The 23,314-nt window shown below is 42.9% G+C and overlaps 1 protein-coding gene across 2 annotated transcripts in view; it reads right to left on the bottom strand.

Moving 5' to 3' along the window:
- Positions 1 to 20,649, bottom strand: part of HK1 (hexokinase 1) — a 46,507-nt gene extending 25,858 nt beyond the window's left edge. Inside the window, exon 1 of one of the 2 annotated variants that reach the window (XM_053388459.1) lies at positions 20,548 to 20,649. In XM_053388459.1, coding sequence (XP_053244434.1) covers positions 20,548 to 20,601 — 54 coding nt within the window. In that variant the 5' untranslated portion in view covers positions 20,602 to 20,649. Of the gene's footprint in view, positions 1 to 7,217; positions 7,859 to 20,547 lie in introns of those variants that run through there. The other variant, XM_053388458.1, reaches the window with a different exon arrangement.
- Positions 20,650 to 23,314: the final 2,665 nt, after the last annotated feature.

Here is a 23,314-nt window from a genome sequence, read left to right as displayed (position 1 = left end):
CAAATTACTGATCATTACAAGAAACCACTCCGTACATTAGCACTCTAAGGACTTTTACAATGCACTGATTGCAGTGTCCTAATATCACATAAAAGCAGGTAACCTCCCAAGGATAATATATAGCAGGTGGAATCCAAATGTGCATCTCAATCATATCCACGGGTTTAGCCCAGGCTTGTGCCACAATACTCAAATCAAATCAAATCAGGCATGTCCTGCAAAAGACATACAAGGACTATTTGCAACCTGACATAAAGAGAGAAATATCCTTGCTACTGTTTCAGACTCACCCAGGCATTAGGAGATTGGGATCTGGGCTTTTAGAATGGAACACAGAAGACAGGTTGTTGCCCTAGCTCTCTCCAGCACAAACACACACAAAAGCTGCACAGGCTTTTCATCTTTGCTCTGGCTTCTAGTCATTAAGGCCCAAGCACATGCACACATGGATGTAAGGCAAATGTAAAGGACCCCTGGACAATTAAATCCAGTCAAAGGCGACTATGGGGTGCGACGCTCATCTCGCTTCAGGTCAAGGGATCTGGCGTTTGTCCACAGACAGCTTTCTGGGTCATGTGGAAAGCATGATTAAACTGCTACTGGCACACAGAGGACCGTGATGAGTGCCAGAATGCATGGAAACGCCATTTACCTTCCCACTACAGTGGTACCTATTTGTCTACTTGCACTGGTGTGCTTTCGAACTGCTAAGTTGGCAGGAGCAACACATGGATGTACACAAGCTACAGCAAAACTTGGGCTCGTGTGCTCCTTCCACACCCTGCATGACTAGGAAAACAACTCCAGAAGGTTTTATGTCCACTTTCACTAACTGAATCAGAAGTCATAACTTAGCACTAACTCTGCTTAGTTGAAACAAGCCAGCATCATAACCCATAGTTTGGAGTTGGCTTATTTTGAAGCTGACCATCGCTAGCATGAACCACAACCCCCAGTTCAGACTGACTGAGAAGCCGCAGTTAACTAAATGTTTTGAGGATAAAAATTACAGAAGCTAACTCTCTATTTTCCTTCCTTATTTTGACAAAACAACATCCCTGGGCTTGCCCCTAGACTCAGATACCACAGGCCAGATAAAGCAATACTTTGGCAGCTTCTATGCATGAGGATTGCTGACAGCTTGAAGGGTATAATGTTACCAACTGTGTCTCTGTCATGTGATGCTAAGCAGCCTGAATGCAAGGAGAAATCTAACACTAGGCAAGTTGCAACTGGGTGCATACAGCAGAGCAAGCATAAGCAGCCAACTACAACTTTTGGCATCATAAATTCACATGGAATCAAGCTTTTTCAGTTCCCAAAAAGGGACAAGTCCCCCAATTTGAAAAGGTTCACCCACAAGGCAGAAATTGCACAAAAGCACTAGGGGAAAGGGGACGCGGGTGGCACTGTGGGTTAAACCACAGAGCCTAGGACTTGCTGATCAGGTCGGCGGTTCGAATCCCCGCGACAAGGTGAGCTCCCGTTGCTCGATCCCTGCTCCTGCCAACCTAGCAGTTCAAAAGCACGTCAAAGTGCAAGTAGATAAATAGGCACCGCTCTGGCGGGAAGGTAAACGGCGTTTCCGTGCGCTGCTCTGGTCCGCCAGAAGCGGCTTAGTCATGCTGGCCACATGACCCGGAAGCTGTACGCCGGCTCCCTCGGCCAATAAAGCGAGATGAGCGCCGCAACCCCAGAGTCGGCCACGACTGGACCTAATGGTCAGGGGTCCCTTTACCTTTACCTTTACCTTTACTAGGGGAAAGGAGAAGTAGTGCTGGAATTCTGCGCTTGCAATCTCAAGCATATGTCTCCTGGAGTAAGTCCACTGAACACCTTGAAATTTACTTCTGAGTAAACACACATATAGCTGTTGTACACAGCAACCACCCTGAATGGACTAGGCTGCCTAAGTATGAACTGAGAAGTTCTCCACTTTTAAGAACTCAAATTCACCAAGCAGTTCCAGGCAAGCTACCATCTTCCTACTTTGGCCCCCACCTGCAATAAGGACAACAACACTGGCCTACCGCACGGGGCTGTTGTAAAAATCTATGAGATAATGCAAAGCACTCAGAAGTGCTGTGTATTCTTGAAGTTCCAAATGAACAGGATGCTGCTCTGTTTTGAGGTGTTTTTAAACCAAAGCTCAGACTCAGCTTCCTTGCTCAAGTCCTCTAGAACCATTTTGTCCTGTGTCATCTCATTTCTGCTTTGGTCTGGGATGTCTATACAGTAATCACCTCTAGGAGCTATGGGGAATGGGTGAGCTCAGAAGGGGATGAATTAGATGGCCTTCCCATGCTGTGATTCTATTATTATTTACAGCCATTTCTGAAACACGCCCTGCAACATTCTTCCCTAGCATTCCCCTGACAAATAATCCAAAAATGATAAACTTTGCCTTTGACAAATTCAAATAATTTAGAAATCAAACAGGCTTTAAAAATGTAGTTTAACAAGCATTGAAGGATACAACATCCTTGAGCTTGTAACATCCTCCTTGTGTGATGTTAGGTCAAGAACAAGTTTGTAGAAGAAGCAGCCATTTTGCATGGACACCCACCTTTCCCACAGTCTGAGACAGCGCATCAACAAAACGAAAATGAAGATATTACACAGACAAATGGTGTGGGAAGAGCTTAATGCCTTAAATGCCTACGAGCCAGCTTCACCCCTGAACTACAACACTTTGTGCAATCCCTACTCAGCCATGAAACTCCTTGAGAGAGTCACAGTCTCTCAGCCTAACCTACCTCACAGAGTTGTTCTGAGGATAAAAGGAAGACAGGGTGGGGGGTGGGAAACTATGTATCCCACTTTCAGTTCTTCAGAGGAAAGGTGGAATATAAATGTAATAATTTAATAATCTCACAGATCAACATGTGGAGGGCTAATACCACCAGACCTGCTCTCCACAGCAGCAACCCATGCACTAGGAATGGCTCATGTCAGTCACAATCATACTGTTTCCCACAGCAGAGCTGGTAACGCCAAGGTTGCAAGTTCAACCCCCGTACGGCACAGTTGCATATTCCTGCATCACAGGGGGCTGGACCAGATGATCCTCAGGGTCCCTTCCATAGAGTTGTACTCTATGATTCTATGACGTTGGCACACATGCTCCTTGTGGGCTGGCTGGGATCATTGGCCTATCAAAACTTAAAACTTTCAGCAGGCAAGCTAACACAATTGTTTCTCTTTCTGGAGAAATCTAAAGGTTTTACACAAAAAGGTGCCTTATAAATGGGTTGTGTCTTTCAGTTTCTTAGTTAAATATGCCCTTATCATGCTCGGTTGGTACAGCAAGAGACTCTTAATCTCACGGTTGTAGGTTCGAGTCCCACGCTGCGCAAAAGATTCCTGCATTGCAGGGCATAATAATAATAATAATAATAATAATAATAATAATAAATCATTTATTATTTATACCCCGCCCATCTGGCTGAGTTTCCCAAGCCACTCTGGGTGGCTCCCAATCAACTGTTAAAAACAATACAGCATTAAATATTAAAAACTCCCCTAAACAGGGCTGCCTTCAGATGTCTTTTAAAAATAGGATAGCTGCTTATTTCCTTGACATCTGATGGGAGGGCGTTCCACAGGGCAGGTGCCACTACTGAGAAAGCCCTCTGTCAGCTTCCCTGTAACCTCACTTCTCGCTATGAGGGAAACAGCCAGAGGGCCCTCGGCGCTGGATCTGTGTCTGGACTGAACGATGGGGGTGGAGAATAGATGAGTCTTCGTTGTGCCTTCCAACTCTGCAATTCTAAGATTCTATGATCTAAGGAGTTTGTGGGTGCCAGACTCCCATGTGTTACGAGTTTCTGGAGAAGGCCACCTTGGCTACAACTGAGCTACACCATGCTGGATCTCTTTAATGTACCAGTGGAATGTTGTGAGACCACACCCCCGTGCCTAGAATAATACCATACGAGATGTTCACAAGGTGAGTGATCACATCATATCACATACCAAGATGCAAAACATGCCTTGCAGGGTTTTATTTTACCCAAGGGAATCACAAAGCCATTCTAGATGTAGCACCTTGAAATCTGTACCAGTTAGGTGAACATACCACTAGCTGCTACAAGAATTGAGGAATAAAGCCAGACATTAACAATATGTATTGGTCTTTACATAATTTCCATTATTTCCCAGCAGCACTCATTTGACCCACACATGTCAATCGTTTTATTTTAGTTCCCTTCTCTAAATCTTGTAAGAATTCCTAAACCTTAAGTATCTAAGCGGTGTACAAAAAAGGTAAGCAACAACAGACAACTTTTAAAAAAATATTACAAAAAGACAAGCTACATATAAAAATGCTACATCCATACAAAGTTACTGAGACAAAGAAAGAAAAGTTTTCAGGCTAATCAAAAACAAAAATGTATGGTTTTAAAGTGGCAGGTAACATTTTTTGACCTTCGAATCCCTACGACTGGGTGAGCTCCCATTGCTCGGTCCCTGCTCCTGCCAACCTAGCAGTTCGAAAGCACATCAAAGTGCAAGTAGATAAATAGGCCTTCAGCGGGAAGGTAAACAGCGTTTCCGTGCGCTGCTCTGGTTCGCCAGAAGTGGCTTAGTCATGCTGGCCACATGACCCGGAAAGCTGTACGCCAACTCCCTCGGCCAATAAAGCGAGATGAGCGCCGCAACCCCAGAGTCGGTCATGACTGGACCTAATGGTCAGGGGTCCCTTTACCTTTACCTTAACATTTTTTGAAGTTAGCATTTACTTATTGGCAGGGGTGGGAAAATTCCAAACCCCCAAAACTAAGCCATAGCTAACAGTTCTTGTGCCTTACTCAAACCCAAACTTTTTCCTATAAACTTTTTCCTATAAACTGTTTCCTATAATCATTTGAAGTGGGCAGTGCCCCAGTCCCATCTTGCCTGGCACTCTGCATGGCTGTAAGAGTCCATACTGGCACACCCTAATTGTGCTACTGACCCCAAGTGGCTTATCTAAGAAGCTAGGAGTCATTTGTTTGCTGAACACACCAGAGTACATATTTTTTATGTTTCTGTAAGGCGGATGAATGTAGATGCCTATCCGTAAGATTCTGAATACAAGGAGAAACATATAAGGGTGGCTTGAACAGCAACTCTCACCAAGACTGCTGGAGCATTAAAGGCAGTGCTTCAGCATCACCATCCAAGATAAGCAAGAGGCCTCCAGGGCTATCCTCACTCCACTAAATTGGCTTCCTTCCTTCTCTCTCTCTTTATACACACCACACCCAAAACAATGAGTGAGCCACTTCCTTCAGGTATGCAAGTCTACACTATTGGGGAATATGTGTATCACAATCAAGAGATTAGGGCTAATCACATGGCCCTTCCCCATCTGCTAGTATTCTCCTTTCCAGTACAGGGTGGCAAAAGATCACTGGGATCTAATGAATGAACATCCTACCCAGAAAACCCCAATAGCCTTTTCTGCACAATAAGCTTGATACTAGTAGATATGTTCGTTTTTGCACAAAATAAAATCCCGAATAACTCAGTGAAACAAAGATTTGTCCACATACTACTTCCTATTTTGAATGGTTAGTTTTAGCCCCTTTGGACTGTTTTGCAAAATTTTAGTTTTTGACAGGTTGTAAGTGATTGCAGATGCAAAAGAGAAGAGGAATAGAGACCATGAAGCGGATTCATACAGGCCATAGTAGCTCCACAGTCTGGCTATAATATATCTTAGCTATTATTATTATTTTACTGCTTTTGCAAAAAATGACCAGCATATTTTCAAGTGTGCCTTCAGTACTATGAGCTTGATGATGATATCTGCATTATTTTTAAAACCTCATCAATCTAAACAGGCCAAATATCAGTTTCCCAGAAAAATTCCACATGCTGCAAAAGTGATAAAATACCAACACATGGAAAGGTGATGGTAAGTAATGAAGCTTGTTTTGAGTTCACAGTTTTGTTTAACATGCAAGCAACAATAGAGTCATCATGGCAGGCCTCCATAGGAAAACACCGATGATAGGATAGAAAACTACATTTCTGAAGCAAAGTAGAAAATGTCTATGATGATTTCTTTCTTGTAATTTTATATTGGATTATTTATTATTTCCTCTCCATGATAATCAGATCCCTCCCTTATCAGCAACGCATTTCTGAAACACAGAAACACTAACATCTGCCTAATAAAATATTATTGCTGCAAAACATGCTCATTAGCTCAACTTACAGCACTGGGCAAGTTAACAGGTTAAAATATTGGCCCAGTGCCCAGGTAGAGGCCTACTATACATCTCTCCTGAAAAGGAGATATTTCCCCCATATTTCTGGGATAGTGTCCTTAAGAGACCTCCTGGGCAATATGGGACCAAAGTGAATATAATAAATCCAGCTCAGCAAAATGCCCAATTTTACTTTTTTACCTATCAAACCATTTACATCTTTGGAATCTAATTAACAAGCTTAGCCTCATCAGTCCCTTTTGTGGGGTCCTGCTATCTCCTTATGATTGCTACCAATCCCAGAAGAGCAACCTACAGGTAAATCCAGCACCTGTCTTGGTAACAAATTCCAGAGGGAAGATTCAAGACGCAGATTATGCTCTAGTCCACAAAAAACCCCTGCCACAAAAGAAACCTGTTAGTCATTCAGGTAACCCAAGGCTCTCTTTTGTGTCTAGAGGCTTATCATTGCGAGTTACAAAGAATGCACCTGTTTTTACCCGGCCCTAAACACGCATCTGTATACACGATTTCAGTAGGCCCTGAATGCTCACATTCATAAAAGACCTAGTCCACAATTCCCCCAGTCACTTAGCGGATGACCAGCCGTTTTTAGTAATAAACTCATGATAGACGGATCCAACTCAGACGGGGGGGGGGGAGAGAGAAGGGGAGTAAACCATGATTGTTGCGTTAGTCATCGCTGCTCTGACATCTACATCCTGCTTCAAGGACACTGCAGCCCGTTCGGAAACCTTGCAATGGGCCGGATCTTTCAAGCTTTTTAAAAAAAACAACAACCCAAAAAACCTATATGATCAAGGCAGAGGTTAAAAGATAAAATAAATGATGCCAGTTTAATATTCTGGATGCTAAGAAACGCATGTACATGCGTATATATAAACACAAATTATGCACCCCGTAGGTTTTTTAATAAATAAATAAATATCCCTCCCACCCCCATCAAGACTGAAGAACTTGAACCTGCAGGTTTTTAAGGACGTTCGCTTTGTACCTTACCTTTTTGACCTGATCATCCTTTAATTCTGTGAAGTAATAGGCCAGAAGCTGAGCAGCTATCATTCTGTCTGGTTAAATAAGAGCTTTTTCCCAGGGTGGTTTTGCTAACCAGCACAATTGGGGCGGGGGAGGGCAGCTGAAATTTGCAAGGATGCAAAGCGATCCGTTTCTCTCCTCCCCTTTCTTCTTACAAGCGAAAGATTCTAGAGGTCCTTGGTTCAGCCTCACAGGGTAAAATATATAAATATAAAATGCAACGCTCTCTCTCTTTTTCCCTCCTCCTTTCCCTCCACGCGATAGCGACCGACTATAAACCTGCCCACTTCCTGCCTTGCGATTGGCTGTTCAAGGAGCGGTCGCGAAAGAAGCGATTTCCACACCCTCCTCCTCCCGCCGCTGCCGGTTTGATGGACAACCTCCGCTGCCTTCTATGTGCAGGAAGGGGAGGATGCATGGCCATGGTCACCCCGGACGGGCATGCATCCGTGCACGTTCCTCACGTCCCTACACATCCTCAAGACGTGTTTTAATGGCCTATACCCGCTCTCAACACCTTCCGGGAGAAAGAGATCCAGACCACCGCCAGGCTCGGGTCAGCTCCCTATAGATGGGCCATGCATTTTCATTGCTTTCCTAAGGCAGAACATCTCTGCGCCGAAAAGCGCAACTCCTTGAGCACGCAAGGGCGGAACTGTGAAAGCACGCAGCAAACAGGCTTTAAATAAATTATACCCCCCAAAAAGACAGCGGAACTGCTGTGTCACTGCAAAAGAAATGCATGTATTTTGAAAGCAGCGCGCAATATTTGACCCAAGAGCTTGCTAAGGCTCTGGCTGGTGCATTTTGCCTTCTGCTATTATTAGCGAAAGGAAAACAGGCAGCGGAACGGATAAGACAGACACGCGCACGCTACTTCTAGACACTCCACCGTCTGCTGAGCAATGTGGGCGTTGCCCAAGTCGCTGTCATGTGACCTGCTGACGAGGACGCCGATGATGCTGCATCCTCTCGGCTTTTTCTTTCTCGGCTCTCTCCCACCCTTCGGAATAGTATTTGCAACAAGGGCTGTTCGACCTGCTTTGTTTGCAAGCTGGTAAATCAAAGAGCGTTATGTGTCCTGACCTTGCTGCATTAGGCAAGCATAATGTGTCTGAGATATAATAAGCACCTTTAAAACAAAACAAACAAAAAAAGACTTTTTACGATAATATATTACTGTAAGCGTAAGATTTACCCTACCAGCAGATTTTACAGCGGTACCCAAAGGATTAGAACTATATGCATTTTTTAAGTCACGTATAGGATCCGGCTGTAAGAGTGGGATAGGTAATTGGGAGCTGTACATTTCTATATACTCTCGTTATAAAATCCTGACTCCAAATCTGCAAGATCATGGAAGCAAGTCCCAAGAATATGCCAGTTTTTCCAAGGAGCAGCAGGTCTTGGCAGGTTTGTAGGACATTTTTACTAGTTAATGCTAAATAGTTGCCTGGCCACATTCCTTTGCTGTCCCTCATATATCAAGGGCACGCTAGCTGCCAGTTCCTCCATAGCCTCAGCATCAGAGAACAGGCTAGTTGTCATATTTGTCCTGTAAAGCAAGGCATAAAGCCTAGGAACTATAGTTTACCTCTCACAGAGCTACCATCTCCAGTGCTCTCAACAAACTACAGTTCCCAGGAGGATTTGGGGGGAATCATGTGCTTTAAATGTGCATTGGATGTACTCTAAACATGGGTTTGTGGTTCTGCCAGTACCCCTTCATATTACAAGACAAAGCTCAAGCGATGGAATGTTACTCCATCCCAAAATAGAAAAACATCATTCCACCTCAAAGACTTGATGTCAGAGGGCATGCTAAAAGGCTTTTCCTGGACCTCTGGTTTTATGTGTGTACAAGCCAGGATTCTTCTCCGTCCCTCCATTCATTCTTTCATGTGATCCCTCATCTGAAGTTTGACAGGGTACATCCCAGACACAGGATTATGACCTTAGGAAGGGCCCATGGCATCAGAAATCTTCTGATCCAACGATAATATGACTTGGAAAGATAGAGGGGGAAATCAACTCAGGACCATAGTATTGGAGGATGGAGAGATCAATCCTTCCCCCTGCACTATTTTCCGGATACAGTAGAACCTCAGTTTTCGAACGTAATCTATTCCAGAAGACCGTTCAACTTTCGAAGCATTTGAAAACTCAGGATCAACGGGCTGGCTGCAAAATCACCTTCAAAAGGCACCTTCGAAAACGGAAGCAATTACTTCCAGGTTTTCAGCATTTCGGTTCCAAATTGTTCAGCTTCCGTGGTTCCACTGTAATTTTAAATCCCACCTCCCAAGCTGTTTCTTGCCTTATGGAAAGAAACATACAGGTATATATAACATATTACTGGTTACTTTTTAACTAATATTACGAGGAACTTTAATTGGCAAGAGCCCAATTCACCAGGTACATGAAATAAACAGAGAAGATGGTCATTTTAATGTTGATTATATTTAAATGTCTTTCTTGCTATGTCCTGTCCTGGTTCATTTCCCAAATGTTAAAGGAACCAAGCTACACTTGGCCTGGCCAAACCCATGAAATTAACAGGATTTCCTGAGCAGATAAACAAGGGGCTGGGGAAAATGCATGCCTGTATTTGCAGCTGCAGTTTTCAGTGTAGTTGAGATAAGTGTACGCTGTGTAGAAGTGAGGACACCACAGAGCAATTAAGTACCGTATTTTTCGCCCTATAGGGCACACCGGCCCATAGGGCGCACTTATTTGAGGGGGGGAAATAAAGGGGGGAATCCCCCCCCGAGCCCCAAAGAGCAAAGAAGCCACGACAGCGTGCGGGATGGATCCCGCTAGCTGTCCTGGCTTCGTTTTTAGCCTGGGGCTGGGGGTCCGGGAGCGATGGCGAGATTGCGCAACCTCGCCATCGCTCCCAGAGCTTGCTTGCGGGGCTGGGGGCGGGGGAAGCCCGAGCTGCCCCCGACCACAGCCCCCAGAACGGGTCCGGGAGCGATGGCGAGGTTGCGCAACCTCACCATCGCTCCCGGAGCTTGCGGGGCTGGGGGCAGTCCTTTACAGCATACTTTGCAGTCCTGTGCCAAACAAAGCTCTTTGATGCTTCATCAGTGTTCACATCGAAATTTCCACTAAAGTGCTCACCTTGAATTGCTCCTCTTTGCCTGCAGGCCTTACCCTGCATCCTGAGTACAGTGTGCAGAAACCAATGCACACACACATACAATTTATGATCAACATAGCTTTGCCTTAGCACTGTTCTTCAGGTATATCTGCCAAAAAGGTTATCTGGTCAATCTATAATAAATTCTGAAAATCTATAGGTGGTATGCAGAAAGTTTTGTACTCTCTTCTTATCCAAATTCACTGGAAATTTAAGAATTCCCCTTTTCTATCTGTAGCTCTTTATGTGGCTCTTTTAGATCCCAGTCTTGGTTGGGAAGGCCGAGACATACAGTACATTTTGAGTACAAACTACATGTGACATCAAAGATCCTTGATCAGATCAAACTCAACTGTTGTTGTTATTTAAAAGTAGCTGCAGAGTGCTCTCAGTTGAATTGGGAGCAGTGGCACAGGGCAAGGGTTTCTTTTTTATTTCATTGCCTTTTTGGTCCATTTCCTTCCCATGTTGGCTTCACAATCTAAACCCACCCTCCTGAAACTTCTATTGGCCTACACATATACCTATTCTGCTGCCACTCTAGGGTTAATGAGCTTTGTGGAGCAATTTAGATCAGAGAAAGGGTTAAAAGAAATCCTCTCCCAGTGCTAATGCTTCAACCCTTTAAAAATATCCCCATTATATTGCTTTTTAAAAAATAAAATGGTTGTGAGAAAGGGAGTTGGGACTGAAGCTCAAAAAATCCAAAAAACACTGGCTTAAGCCATTCTCAATTTCTTGGTTCACCAGACCTCACAAGCTACGTGCACATTCACACATATACACTTAAGTGGATGACAAAAGGTCTTACTAAATATGGGAATACACTGCAAGCTTAAATATAGCTTGGGCAGTGATGCTGATATCTTACTTGAAGTATCTTGCTAAGCGTGAGGGGGTGGGGGAATCTACAACCAACACCTCAGCTAACTTCCCTTTACATTAGACAAACTGATACACCTAGGCCGTGATACAGTACCCACTTACTTGGTAGTAAGTTCCTTTGACCTCAGTAGGAATTACTTCTGAGTAGACCTGCACAGGATTGCACTGCCCACATTATTTTCCAGAAAATCTTGAGACAGGAATACAAGGCCATAACCACACCATACATTTAACACACTTTAACAGTCATGGCTACCCCCAAAGAATTCTGGGAACTGTCGTTTGTTAAGGGTGGTTTGTTAAGTTATTAAGGAACTCCTATTCCTCTCAGAGAGTTACAATTCCCAAAGTGCTTTAACAACCAATCCCTCTTCCTAGAGAATCCAGTCCGAATTTTATTTGGGACCACCTAGACCCATGTGAACCTGACAGGCAATAGAAACAGGCCTTTTTCAGTAGCGGCCCTAAAATTTGGAGCTCCCTCTCATGAAATATCTCCTGCCAACCTAGCAGTTCGAAAGCACGTCAAAGTGCAAGTAGATTAATAGGTACCGCTCCGGCAGGAAGGTAAACGGCGTTTCCGTGCGCTGCTCTGGTTCGCCAGAAGCGGCTTAGTCACGCTGGCCACATGACCCGGAAGCTGTATGCCAGCTCCCTCGGCCAATAAAGCGAGATGAGCGCCGCAACCCCAGAATCGGTCACAACTGGACCTAATGGTCAGGGGTCCCTTTACCTTAACCTCATGAAATATACACATGGCCCATTCTTATTATCCTTTAAACTGGCTTGGAATCTTTTCTATTGCAATCCACTTTTAATTAACATGCTCAGCTGGGTTTTTACTCGCTTACAGTACTGCTGGTTTTATCTTAATTTAGTTTTGCTTTTTTAATTAAAGTGTTGCTAAGTTTTATTTTTAACTGCTGCTGCTTGGCTTCTGTAATTATAGTTAGACTACTTTTACTAAATTGTTTTTTAATGGTTGTTATTTTTAAAACAGTATTCATTACAGTACTGTAAGCCATTTTGTGAACTCACCTTAAAAAGCTGGGTATAAATGTGTAAATAGCCTGCAGTTCCAAATGTGGAAAGCTAGTGAAATAAAACACGATTATATAATAAAGCACATCATCATAGTGTGTGGTGTTAAAAAATATTAATGTTCCATTGTAATGAAGAAGGAGAAGCTTAAGTTTAGGAAAACCTCATTCTTCTAATAATAGTAGTGAGTAAAAAAAACAAAAAACATTCTTGGAAAGGATGAACAGGCCTATTGAGAGAACCTTTCATTTTGTCAAAGGCTAACTCTGCCTTGTCATGTGTGCCTTGCTCCCGTTGAATCAGAAGACAGAATGATGACAGGTTGCAATTATGGCAGCCAAAAGCCAGCAATGAACAGAAGAAGCAGAAGGGAAATCCTTATAATTGATGCTACAGGACAGATTAGTTTTAAAATGTGAGACTCAAGTTATAACTCACTGCAACATCATTTTTTAAAATATGTTACAGTGGTACCTTGGGTTACAGACGCTTCAGGTTACGCGATTTCAGGTTGCACACCGTGCTGAACCTAGAAGTACCGGAATGGGTTACTTCCGGGTTAACGGCGCTTGCGCATGCGCGGAAGCATCGAATCACAACCCACGCGTGCGCACAGGCGGCACTGCAGATTGTGAACGTGCCTCCCGCCCGGATCACGTTTGCAACCAGAGGTTCCACTGTATTTCATGTTGCTTAAGTGCTATTTTTCTAAACAAAGTGGCGCTGGAACTCACCATGAATGCCTTCCTTGTTCTCTTAGAGTGGCAATGGCGCCCACCTGAGAGGTCCTGCCAGAACAGAGTTCTAGAAAGTTCCGGCTGAAAAAAAGCCCTGACTACAACATATGTATTCCCCTTGATTCCATTCCACACATCTTGAATTCTAGAATAAGAAAACTATCCTCTGCACCATACACACAGCCATATTCTTTACTCAGTTCTGGCCTAAATATGTCAGAAAGCAGAGAAAAGATGGGTATATAGTATCAGTGGAACGTTTGAATAAATAGCTCCAGATGATGACCCAAATCACAACAATACGATGAATGGTCCTAGATAATGCCAAACGTAAGGGTAAAATAGGGTTGCTACATTACCAGAGAGACTATACAGCTACAAAAGAGGCAGATCTCAACAGATTTTCTTATTACTTGTTCACTATGCCATCAAAAAAACACGGGTGGCGCAGGGACGCGGGTGGCACTGTGGTCTAAACCACAGAGCCTAGGGCTTGCCGATCAGAAGGTCGGCAGTTTGAATTCCTGCAACGGGATGAGCGCCTGTTGTTAGGTCCCAGCTCCTGCCCACCTAGCAATTTGAAAGCACGTCAAGTGCAAGTAGATAAATAGGTACCGCTCCAGTGGGAAGGTAAACGGTGTCGCCAGAAGCGGCTTAGTCATGCTGGCCACATGACCCAGAAGCTGTGTGCAGACAAACGCCAGCTCCCTTGGCCTATAGAGTGAGATGAGTGTGCAACCCCAAAGTCGTCCGCGACTGGACCTAACAATGGTCAGGGATACCTTTACCTTTATGCCATCAAAAGCTCTACTACCCAAGAGCTACTAAGATACCATCATAGAGGATTAGTGCAAATTAGGTAGTTCCTCAGTAGCCTGCAAACAATATAACATTTATCTCCCCACCCTACACTCTGTTTGCCATAACATTAATCTTTGAGCAACAAAGTGAGTGATTTCTTATTTTCCACCATCAAATTACAGAAAGGTCTTTGTGGGCTACCCACAAAAGGCTCCGAAGGGTCAACAGGTTTAAGGCTTATCAGTACATAATTATACAATCATAATATTGGTAGGATTCCTCTTCGGAGTCACTGTGTATTCCTTGCTTGGCGTGTTTAATCATTCCCTCTGCCATGAAGCTCACTGGGTGACTTAACTCTCAGCCGAACCTACCTCAGAGGGTTGTTCTAAGGATAACATGGGGAGGAGGAAAGCTATGTACACCACCTTGGACTCCTTGAAGGAAAGGTGGGATATAAGCCCAATAAACAAATAAATAAAAATAAAAACTAAATTGTTGGTTAATCCTTTCTTTTGGGGGGGGGGTTCTGTCTTTGCTTTTCACCCTGCTTCGGTATCTTTAGCAGCGGCATGGCCAGCAGAAAGATTACACTGATGAATTTTCTCCTAGTGTGAAGGAAAGCTGTGGTAAATTTATTTGCATCGGGCTACTAGTAAAGCCCAAGGACTGAGGCAGTCAGATGCTAAGAGCCAGATTTATGACTCTCTCTCGCCTTTACCTCTTTGTAATATATGTCAATGAACTCAGAACAACTCAGGAAATGGCAGGAAAATACTGGTTTGAATTTAGACAAAATTTTCACCTTACTGAAGGGCAGAGGGGAGAAAAAACAGACACCACTGTGCGGCAAGACCTTGGTGCCTATACTCATATTCCCTACTAGGAGATTTTATCAGGGGTAAATGCCCTGAGGGGATTCTCTGAACGCATACAAAGGTCACACACTAGCCAGTTTAAAACAGCGCTCGCTGGAGGAACTATTTTTGTGGCATATAACACACCAGGAGTGTGCATTTGTGAAGGGCAAGTAGGTCTCCTGAGAAACGTGACACCAGCAAAGATGGAGAGGATCGTGCCAGCTGGTGGTCACGCAAGAGCTTTTAAGGTAAAAGTGAACAGCAAACTGAGGAAATAATATTAAGGAGAGGCCAACAGACATGTCGCTAAAACATCAAGCTGATCTAAAAATAAATAAAGCTTAATTTTCAAAAACAAACTAGGGGCTAAGATGGGTTAGTTGGGTGCTGTAGACGCAGAGAGATTGCACTCGGGCTTTACTCTAGAAGCAGACTGGATTTATGAAGGCAACACACAGTCGACATCAGACATCGCAGTGTCAGCTGCAGAACCCACTGCTGCCTAATATTGAAGCAGCACCTGCATCACCACTTGAGGGAATGAGGCTGATGCATGTCAGGATGAAAAAAATGACTGCACTAAAATGGCCTAGATACCACGATTATCGCTAAAGCAGGCTGCAGTGTATTCTGCTCAGTCTCCCCAAATATACAACTCTCAATTTTACTGCTGTGCTTGAAAACTAGAAGCAAATAAATGTTAACAGTTCGCACCATACTTTCTGCTATAAATCACTTTCTTATTATTTACTTTACCTCAGAAAATTATCAGAAAGTTTAAGAGCATGTCTATACAGTAATGAAGCAGTGCATATTTACCGGCCACCCCCAACTCTAGTAACTGCTCCCCAGTGGTGTGGCATGGGTTCCCAGCACCCAGGACCGCATGGAGGGGTAGGTGGGAGGGAAAGAAGGAAATAGATGGAATACGCATGTGCATTCAACTGCCTAATGGTGACCGAGTCACCCAGGAGACTGCAGCTGCAAAAGAAAGAAAGTAAGAGTCATTCAATTGTCTGGAGAGGTCACGTCCTGGTTTACATGGAGAAACCGTTTTCAACAGAGTCCAGTGACAGAAGCACGCAGCTGTATTGAGGCCGCACCAGGTGTTGAAATTTTGCGACCTTAACAATTTTGTACCCAGGGCAACTGCCCCTTTGCCCCCCGCCCCATGCTACACCACTGCTTCTCCCCCAAAAACTGTACAACTCCCTGTTAGGAAAAAAACATTGAAAAACCCTCCAGAAAACAATTCCTAAAATTCTGTGAAAGGAAGGTGTGACCATTAAAAGTTCATAGGAAAGACAAACACTGAGAGCCTTTTGCACACATTACACTTAAAACAACTTTGAGTGTTCTGTGCATGGTTACCTAGAGGCAAGCCTCATTCAATAGAATATATCTCTGAATTTGCATGGTATTTACCTGGGATGTGTTTGCATTTATGTATGCATGTGAGAGATAGCGCAGTATAATCACACAGAAGGTTGGGCTTGGATTGGGAACACTTGGTTTCAAATTTTGACTCAGCTAGAAAGTGTGCCAGGTAATTCTGGGTCATTCATTATATTTCAACAATCCTGTGAGGTACCATATTGTATTCCTGGCCTCCTTGAAAGAACGAATACATGTGTAATAAAATGCACATTCTTCCATATGTTTGCATTACAGATTAAGGAAACTATTTAAAATTCAAATTAGCAGCACCCTGAATTTTAAACGCAGGTGACCCCTTCTTAGAAGGAGACCCCTGCTGGTGAAGTTTAGTATAAATAAATAAAAATAGCTTTAGCCTTAGCTTGTTAATTACATGAATTTTAATTGATTGATTGATCAATGAATTTATTCCATCTGAATAAATCTGCATGTAAGAATTATAGTTCTGAAGCTAAAAGTATAACTTTATTTGTGCATGATGCACAGATGTTTCGTGGTTGGCTCCATCTTACAAGAGGCATTTGTTCCTGTGCTACAAAGTGAGAGGAAGCTGGATAGCTTTTCTGTGGGGGTTTTTAAGTACATACTCTTTTTTATTTTTTTAATGCTTCCCAATTAATCGAGGGCACATTTTAATCAATTAAAAGTGTCTTAACTGATTACTTTATTCATCAGTGAAATGTTGCATCCATAAAAAATAGCCTTTGAACTTGGTGTCAGCACATCTGTCATTAGTAAAATACAATTAAAAGTACCCCACAGTGTAATCCTATGGGTGCCTACTCAGAAGAAAGGAGATTAAGTTTATGGATCGTGCTCCCACACAGGTATGTATGGGAAGGATTGTAGGCAGGTCTGTATTGGCTTTGTTCTGTGGTTAAGAGTTTTTCTGGTTACCATAAGTAAATAAGAGAACTTCTGTGTTGGTTAGTGTAACAGCAGGAAAGGAAAAGCAGAAGAACTATCAGTGTGAAATGCAGGTAAAATGGTCAGAACTCTTTGCTTTGTCTGACCTTGGCCAAACCACTTTCTCATTCTAGCTTAATGTATCAGTAAGACACTCCCTTCTTATCTTTCAGGGTGTGAAGTTTGCATTTGTATATAGGCCACAGTTTAAGCCCTTCATATGAAAGTATTACATTACTAAGTAAGCCATGGAAAAGAGGTAGGAGACTGAGAGAAGAAAAAAAAAGTATATTCATGAAAGCTTAAAGACAAGTAGGTACTATACAGTGGAACTGCCAAGCTGTTTTTTGCCCACTTGTAGTGAAGAATCCAACAGCTGTATTTATGCACTAGCACCCTCTAGTGATCATGGGGGAATATCATTAGGTCACACTTCATAATTTTAAGACAGAATACATTGGAGGAAAACTTGAAGAAAATACAAATTTGTTTTGCAGAAAAAGGGACCATGAAGTGTACACCCCCCCATCCCAATAGCTTCTGCATCCAATTTTCTTAAAAGCCAATCTTAAAACTTTCACTGGTTTGAGCCAATTGTTCTTCCAAATAAGTGGATTCTGAATTACCGTCTGTCCCAGCCTCCTGTGACGCACTGCGAGGCCCCACCTCTTCCGTACCGGCACAGCGCATGTTCATTGGCCACCGCATGCATTCTGGGCAGAGCATCCCCACAGGTGAGGGTGGCGGAGGCCGAGGCAGCCGTTCAGGGCCTTTTCCCGGAGGAAGGGAGGGAGCTGGGCCTGGCCTCCCTCCCTCCGGGTGGTAGGTTTCGGTTTCGTTCCCCCCACCAAATGCTGATTCTGCCGCAGCTTCAAAGACTTTTAAATGACCACAGTCCTTGCATATGATGTGTCCCAGACTTGAAACCAAACTGAAAAAAAAAAACCCTTGGGAAGTCAGCTGGGCCACCCACAGCTGGGCCACCCTGCAGCCAGAACTACCAGCCGGTGAGCGCAGCCCGCCACTTTGCTGGACGACTGATCGGGGCTCGCTCACCTTGCCTCGGGCTGCTGTGGCAGCGGCGGCGGCAGAGGGGTGCACACTCTGCCCCTGGCAGCGCTTGCTGCAGGCGGGGGTAGTCTTATACGGCCAGTATATCCCAAACTCTATATTTTAACAGGAAAAGTTGGAGGTCGTCTTATACGCCCAGTCATCTTATACGCCGGAAAATACGGTATATGCTGTTCTGTGGGTTCATAAAAATTATGTGTGTGAATTACCACACACTTCCTGTAGAAAGCTAATCTCTTAAGGAGAAAGCCAAGCACATGCCACAGAAATCCTCCAAAGAGGGAGATTCTTTTCTCCATTTGCACTTTCATACAAGCCTACCTAATTTGCAGTTCCCAAACCAATATTTGAACTAAAACACAGCGTCTCCAAATTTTGTGAAGCACTTCCTCAACCAAAAATGCATACAAAAAGAGAAGGATAAATTAGGGCAGCCTTCCTTTGTATTATATAAACATGGTTCCAAACATGGTTGGCAAGCCCTAATAAAAGCAGAAGCACCATGGTCAACTTGTGCATTTGGCAACGTAGTAAATTAATTGGTGCTTGTTGTTGTTGTTTAGTCCTTTAGTCATGTCTGACTCTTTGTGACCCCATGGACCAGAGCACGCCAGGCTTTATATTATATTATATTATATTATATTATATTATATTATATTATATTATATTAATTATATGATGATGATGATGATGATGATTGGTGCTTATTATATGTTAATTCTTTATTACACATAAGGCTTTAAAAATATCTCTCATTCCTCTTAATTCAACCCTTGTCCTTTCATTTTAAAGTTAAGCGTCTATAACCCTGACAGACTGGAAACTTGGCATAAATGAAGCTTTGCATTGTTCTAGCAGTAATCTTGATACCAAGCCAGAATGTCTTTAGCAACTGCTTAGCGACCACATAGCAGAAAGGTTACATTTGTGTGAATGGTTTTATTCTTACAGAGGCTGAGCACAAAGGGGCAGGGCGGGTTTAGCGGATGTGAAGTGTGAAGATCAAGCTGAACCTGAGACTGGACTTTGCTATTCTGGGCCTGCCTAATGGATGCTCCCAAGTACTGTATGAGAAGAGGAGAAATGGAGACATTTCTCGATTCCTAGAATATAGTTTTTGGCAGAGTTTTGCAACTCTAGCATTCTGGAGCACAGGACTTTGCTCTCCATTCCATGTCTCTATAAAAGCAGTGCTGGTATGTAGCAAACCCCACAAAGAGGCAACATGTGTCTGCATGATGCACCTCTTTAGCTCATGTCTCACCATGCTCCTATTTTTTGCTTGATACAAAGGATCCCTGGCCAGGATCCTTTGTATGTATATCGTCCCATTGTTGGCATGGGTGTGGATTAGGGTTGGTCTGTTTAGGTGGGATCATTCCTTCTACAGTGGTACCTTGGGTTACATACGCTTCAGGTTACAGACTCCACTAACCCAGAAATAGTGCTTCAGGTTAAGAACTTTGCTTCAGGATAAGAAGAGAAATTGTGCTCTGGGGGCGCGGCGGCAGCAGGAGGCCCCATTAGCTAAAGTGGTGCTTCAGGTTGAGAACAGTTTCAGGTTAAGAACAGATCTCCGGAACGAATTAACTACTTAACCCGAGGTACCACTGTATCTGATTTCTATTTCCCTTTTTCCAAGGTAACTTCGCATAAGGAAAAGGGTGCCCTAGACGTAAAGGTTTGATAAGGAAATAAGGAGTTATCAAAACATTTCTGAAAGTCCAAATACATGATGTCTTCTAGGCCTTCACAACTTCGAACCACTGACTCCACCACAATATTTTATGCTAAGGAAAATGCTATACTGCTCCCACCTAAATCACTCTGTTTTTGTGGTTACTTTGTGGAGTATGGTTGAACTAGTGTCACAAGCAGCTATTGGATTTTAAAAAAAAATGTGACTAGTGACAAGTAGGACAACTCTCCAATTGTCCAAGACTTTTAAAAGTTAATATTTGCAAAAATTTGTTGTACTCCCAAATTCTACACCTGTAATGTGGGAGCACATATTGAGACAGATTACTTTTAAGCAAATAAACACAGCAATCTCTCTCGTGTCCTCCAGTAATGTCTATGACATAAACATTTTGTTTTAGTTTGCATTCATTTTTATTATCTGAACTCATCACCCCTATATTACTCTTACAGGTGAATGCAAATACCGTATATTCTGCTTTTTAAAAAGGTGGTAAAGAGTAGCATAGGTATCGTGTTCCCTTCCCTTGTGCACAATCTACATGGATAAGGGGCATTTAAAAAGACACACACTAGATTCTTACACAGTAACCAAAAGAGTCTTTGACATGCTTTTAGTGATCGTGGAGAAAAGCCCCCACACAAAATGACATGCCTCCTTTCAGTTTCTAGTGAGTGAGGTTGATGCTTTTATTTATCTAAATTAAGTCACCTACTTTGTATTCTGAAGAACCATAGTCTGATCCGTCAGGCTCCTCATCTGTGGCCATCACTGGAGCATCTCTTCCTGGTTCACATTATAATTCCAAAGGTCTGTAAAAGTAAAGAATGGATAAAGTCAAATTTCATTTAAAAACTTTCCACTCAATAAAGCATATTAATTGGTAAGATCATTGGCCATGTCTATAATACTACTAGCACATATACATAAAATAAGCAAATAAGCAATTATGCATTTAATTAATCTGTTTTAATTTAATTTAATCAACAGGCCACGTAGCAACAGTTATCAGCCTCTTGTCTATTGCAGATTTTGCCAACCTTTTTTGCCAACACCTTCCAGATGTTTTAGACTACAATTCCCATCAGCCTCCAGCCAGGTTGGTGAAGGCTGGGCTAATGCAACTTCCTGTCAATGAAGGAAAACCAATCCTGTAAAACGAAGTAACAACAGTGAAGTACCTACTTTACTGTACGCCAACGTGTCAACCTCAAGCATCCTTGACAAAGGCATTGTCACACAAACCTAGGATTTAGTTGTATCTGCAAGAGAGACAGCTGATACAGTGTGGAGCAAGAACATGCCTTCTTGAAGAATGCTAGACGTAAATAATCCTCATTTGTGTCACGACACTCAAGATGATATGGTATCACCTTCTAGAATGGCATAGTGCAGCCTTGACTAAGCAAAATATCTAGCTGTAAATTGTTCCTGGCTTCTCTGTCACATGCATGCCACAATGAAAGAGGCTAAACATTTGTCTGGGGTGAGGTGGGGGATGTTACTTACTGCACACTCCCATCTGCTTTGCTGAATTAAAAGTTCTTCGTCCAAAAACAAATTCTTCTTACTCTTCCAGGGACAAAAATCATAACAATAACTGTGATTTATGTTCTCCAACAATGTAGCTTTGCCGCAATGAATGAAGGCTTTGCTATTGCTCTCATCATGATAACATAGCAGCTGGTTTTAGAGTCAATTCCTTTTTTGTATAAAATTTAATGACCGTGCAGTTATTTAAATTTCAGAGTAACTGCCCGGGCTTTGGAAGCACAATGCTGCTCTGAAAACACAAACTTGAAAGCAACAGGAAAGTTTCTGAAATGCCAGTAGGGAATAAACTTGATAAAGATATCCTGTGTCCTGCCCACAAATGCCTAAAAGTCTATGATTCTATATACAGGGTGAGTATTTTAAAAGAGGCCCCGTGGAACATGTGTACTCACGGGGCCTCTCTTAAAGGACTCAACCTGCATCTAACGATGGAGGGGTTCCATCACTTCAAGCATAATCACCCCAAGAGAATCTTGCTTCTCCTCTAGCTGCAGCCTTTAATTCAGGTATCAACCATTGTGCTCTGGCCCTCTCTCCAACCTTTACCAACCTGCAAACTTTCCCCACCTCTAGGTCATATAACTCCTAACTCTTAACTATTCTAACTGAAGCTGTGCCCTTATCTGTTGAGGAAGAGGGGCCCCAACCATTTGCCGTGTTACAGGAGTCCCTTTGATGCTTTGTTCTCTTAATGGTCCATCACCCGGGCTATAACTTTGTGGGAAACCAGCCTGGGTTAATTAGCTTTTAACACTTGCTGATTCCACAGGATTAGAAGTGTCTAGCACACAGCACCCTAAACCTCAGTTACCGTATTTTTCGCTCTATAACACGCACCCGACCATAACACGCACGTAGTTTTTAGAGGAGGAAAATCCGTAGGCATGCCACCCGTAGGCATTCCCTCCATAACACGCACAGACATTTCCCCTTACTTTCTAGGAGGAAAAAAGTGAGTGTTATGGTGCAAAAAATACGGTAAATTCTGACACTTGCTTCATCCAGAGATTATAGTGGTCTGGAACCCACAAACTCATAAGAGTATGTTATAAAATCCTACATCTTCCCCTTTATGGTTTTGGAAAGCATGTACCCTTGCTAGTTTCTCTTATTCACTGGCAATTGTTTGATCTTAAGTGTATGATGGCTTGTAGCACTTCAAGGCTGCGATTGGAAGTCAGTTCCAATGAATGGGGGGGGGTTAATTTTGAGTAGCCATGTGTAAGATTGCACTGTAAATATGGCTCAGAAAGCCAGTTAAGCAAAACTGCATGCTGCAGCTGGCATGTGGCATGTGGCAGGCCCTTCCATTGTTCTGCGGCTGTGCTTTGGCATGCAGTAGCGAGGCTGGTGACCACACAGTGTGAATTGCAAAAGAGTCGGCCTGAAAGCACAAGTGAAGTTTGATCTTAAAGGGAAGCCACAGAGTTTAAAACAAGAAACACGTCTCCAATCTCAGATAAAGCATATTGAAAGCATATATTGACAATCCAATTTACTTTGCACCAGCTATGTGCTTTTTTATTTCTTATAAATAATATGTACAGAACAGGATCTGTACAGAACAGAATATCTTTAAAGTCCACTCGTTCCTTTCTTTGCTTTAGGTATTTGGTAATGTATACACCTCCTCCAAAGCTTAATCCAACAACGTATTTCCATAAATTGAACCAAAATATGTTTGAAAGTAGCTTGTTGCAGCATCTTCTAAAGTGTTAAAGGAATTACGTGTCATTAACAATTATACAAGGTCCTCCTTTTATTCCATATTTATTATATGAAATCAGATCCCCACATACAAAAAGGCAATGCTATTTGCAAACCCTCACGCCAGTTGCCAGAGAGGTGTTTCCCTAAGCACATTCTCATTCATAAAAAAAATGGAAATAGTTCTTGTTGGATTGACAGCAGCAGGAAACAGGGCCCCT

This window comes from Podarcis raffonei, chromosome 5, assembly GCF_027172205.1.
Source record: "Podarcis raffonei isolate rPodRaf1 chromosome 5, rPodRaf1.pri, whole genome shotgun sequence".
In the NCBI taxonomy this organism is placed as follows: Eukaryota; Metazoa; Chordata; class Lepidosauria; order Squamata; family Lacertidae; genus Podarcis; species Podarcis raffonei.
The sequence above is the reverse complement of the archived record's forward strand: the minus strand, read 5'-3'. Positions and strand labels throughout refer to the sequence as shown.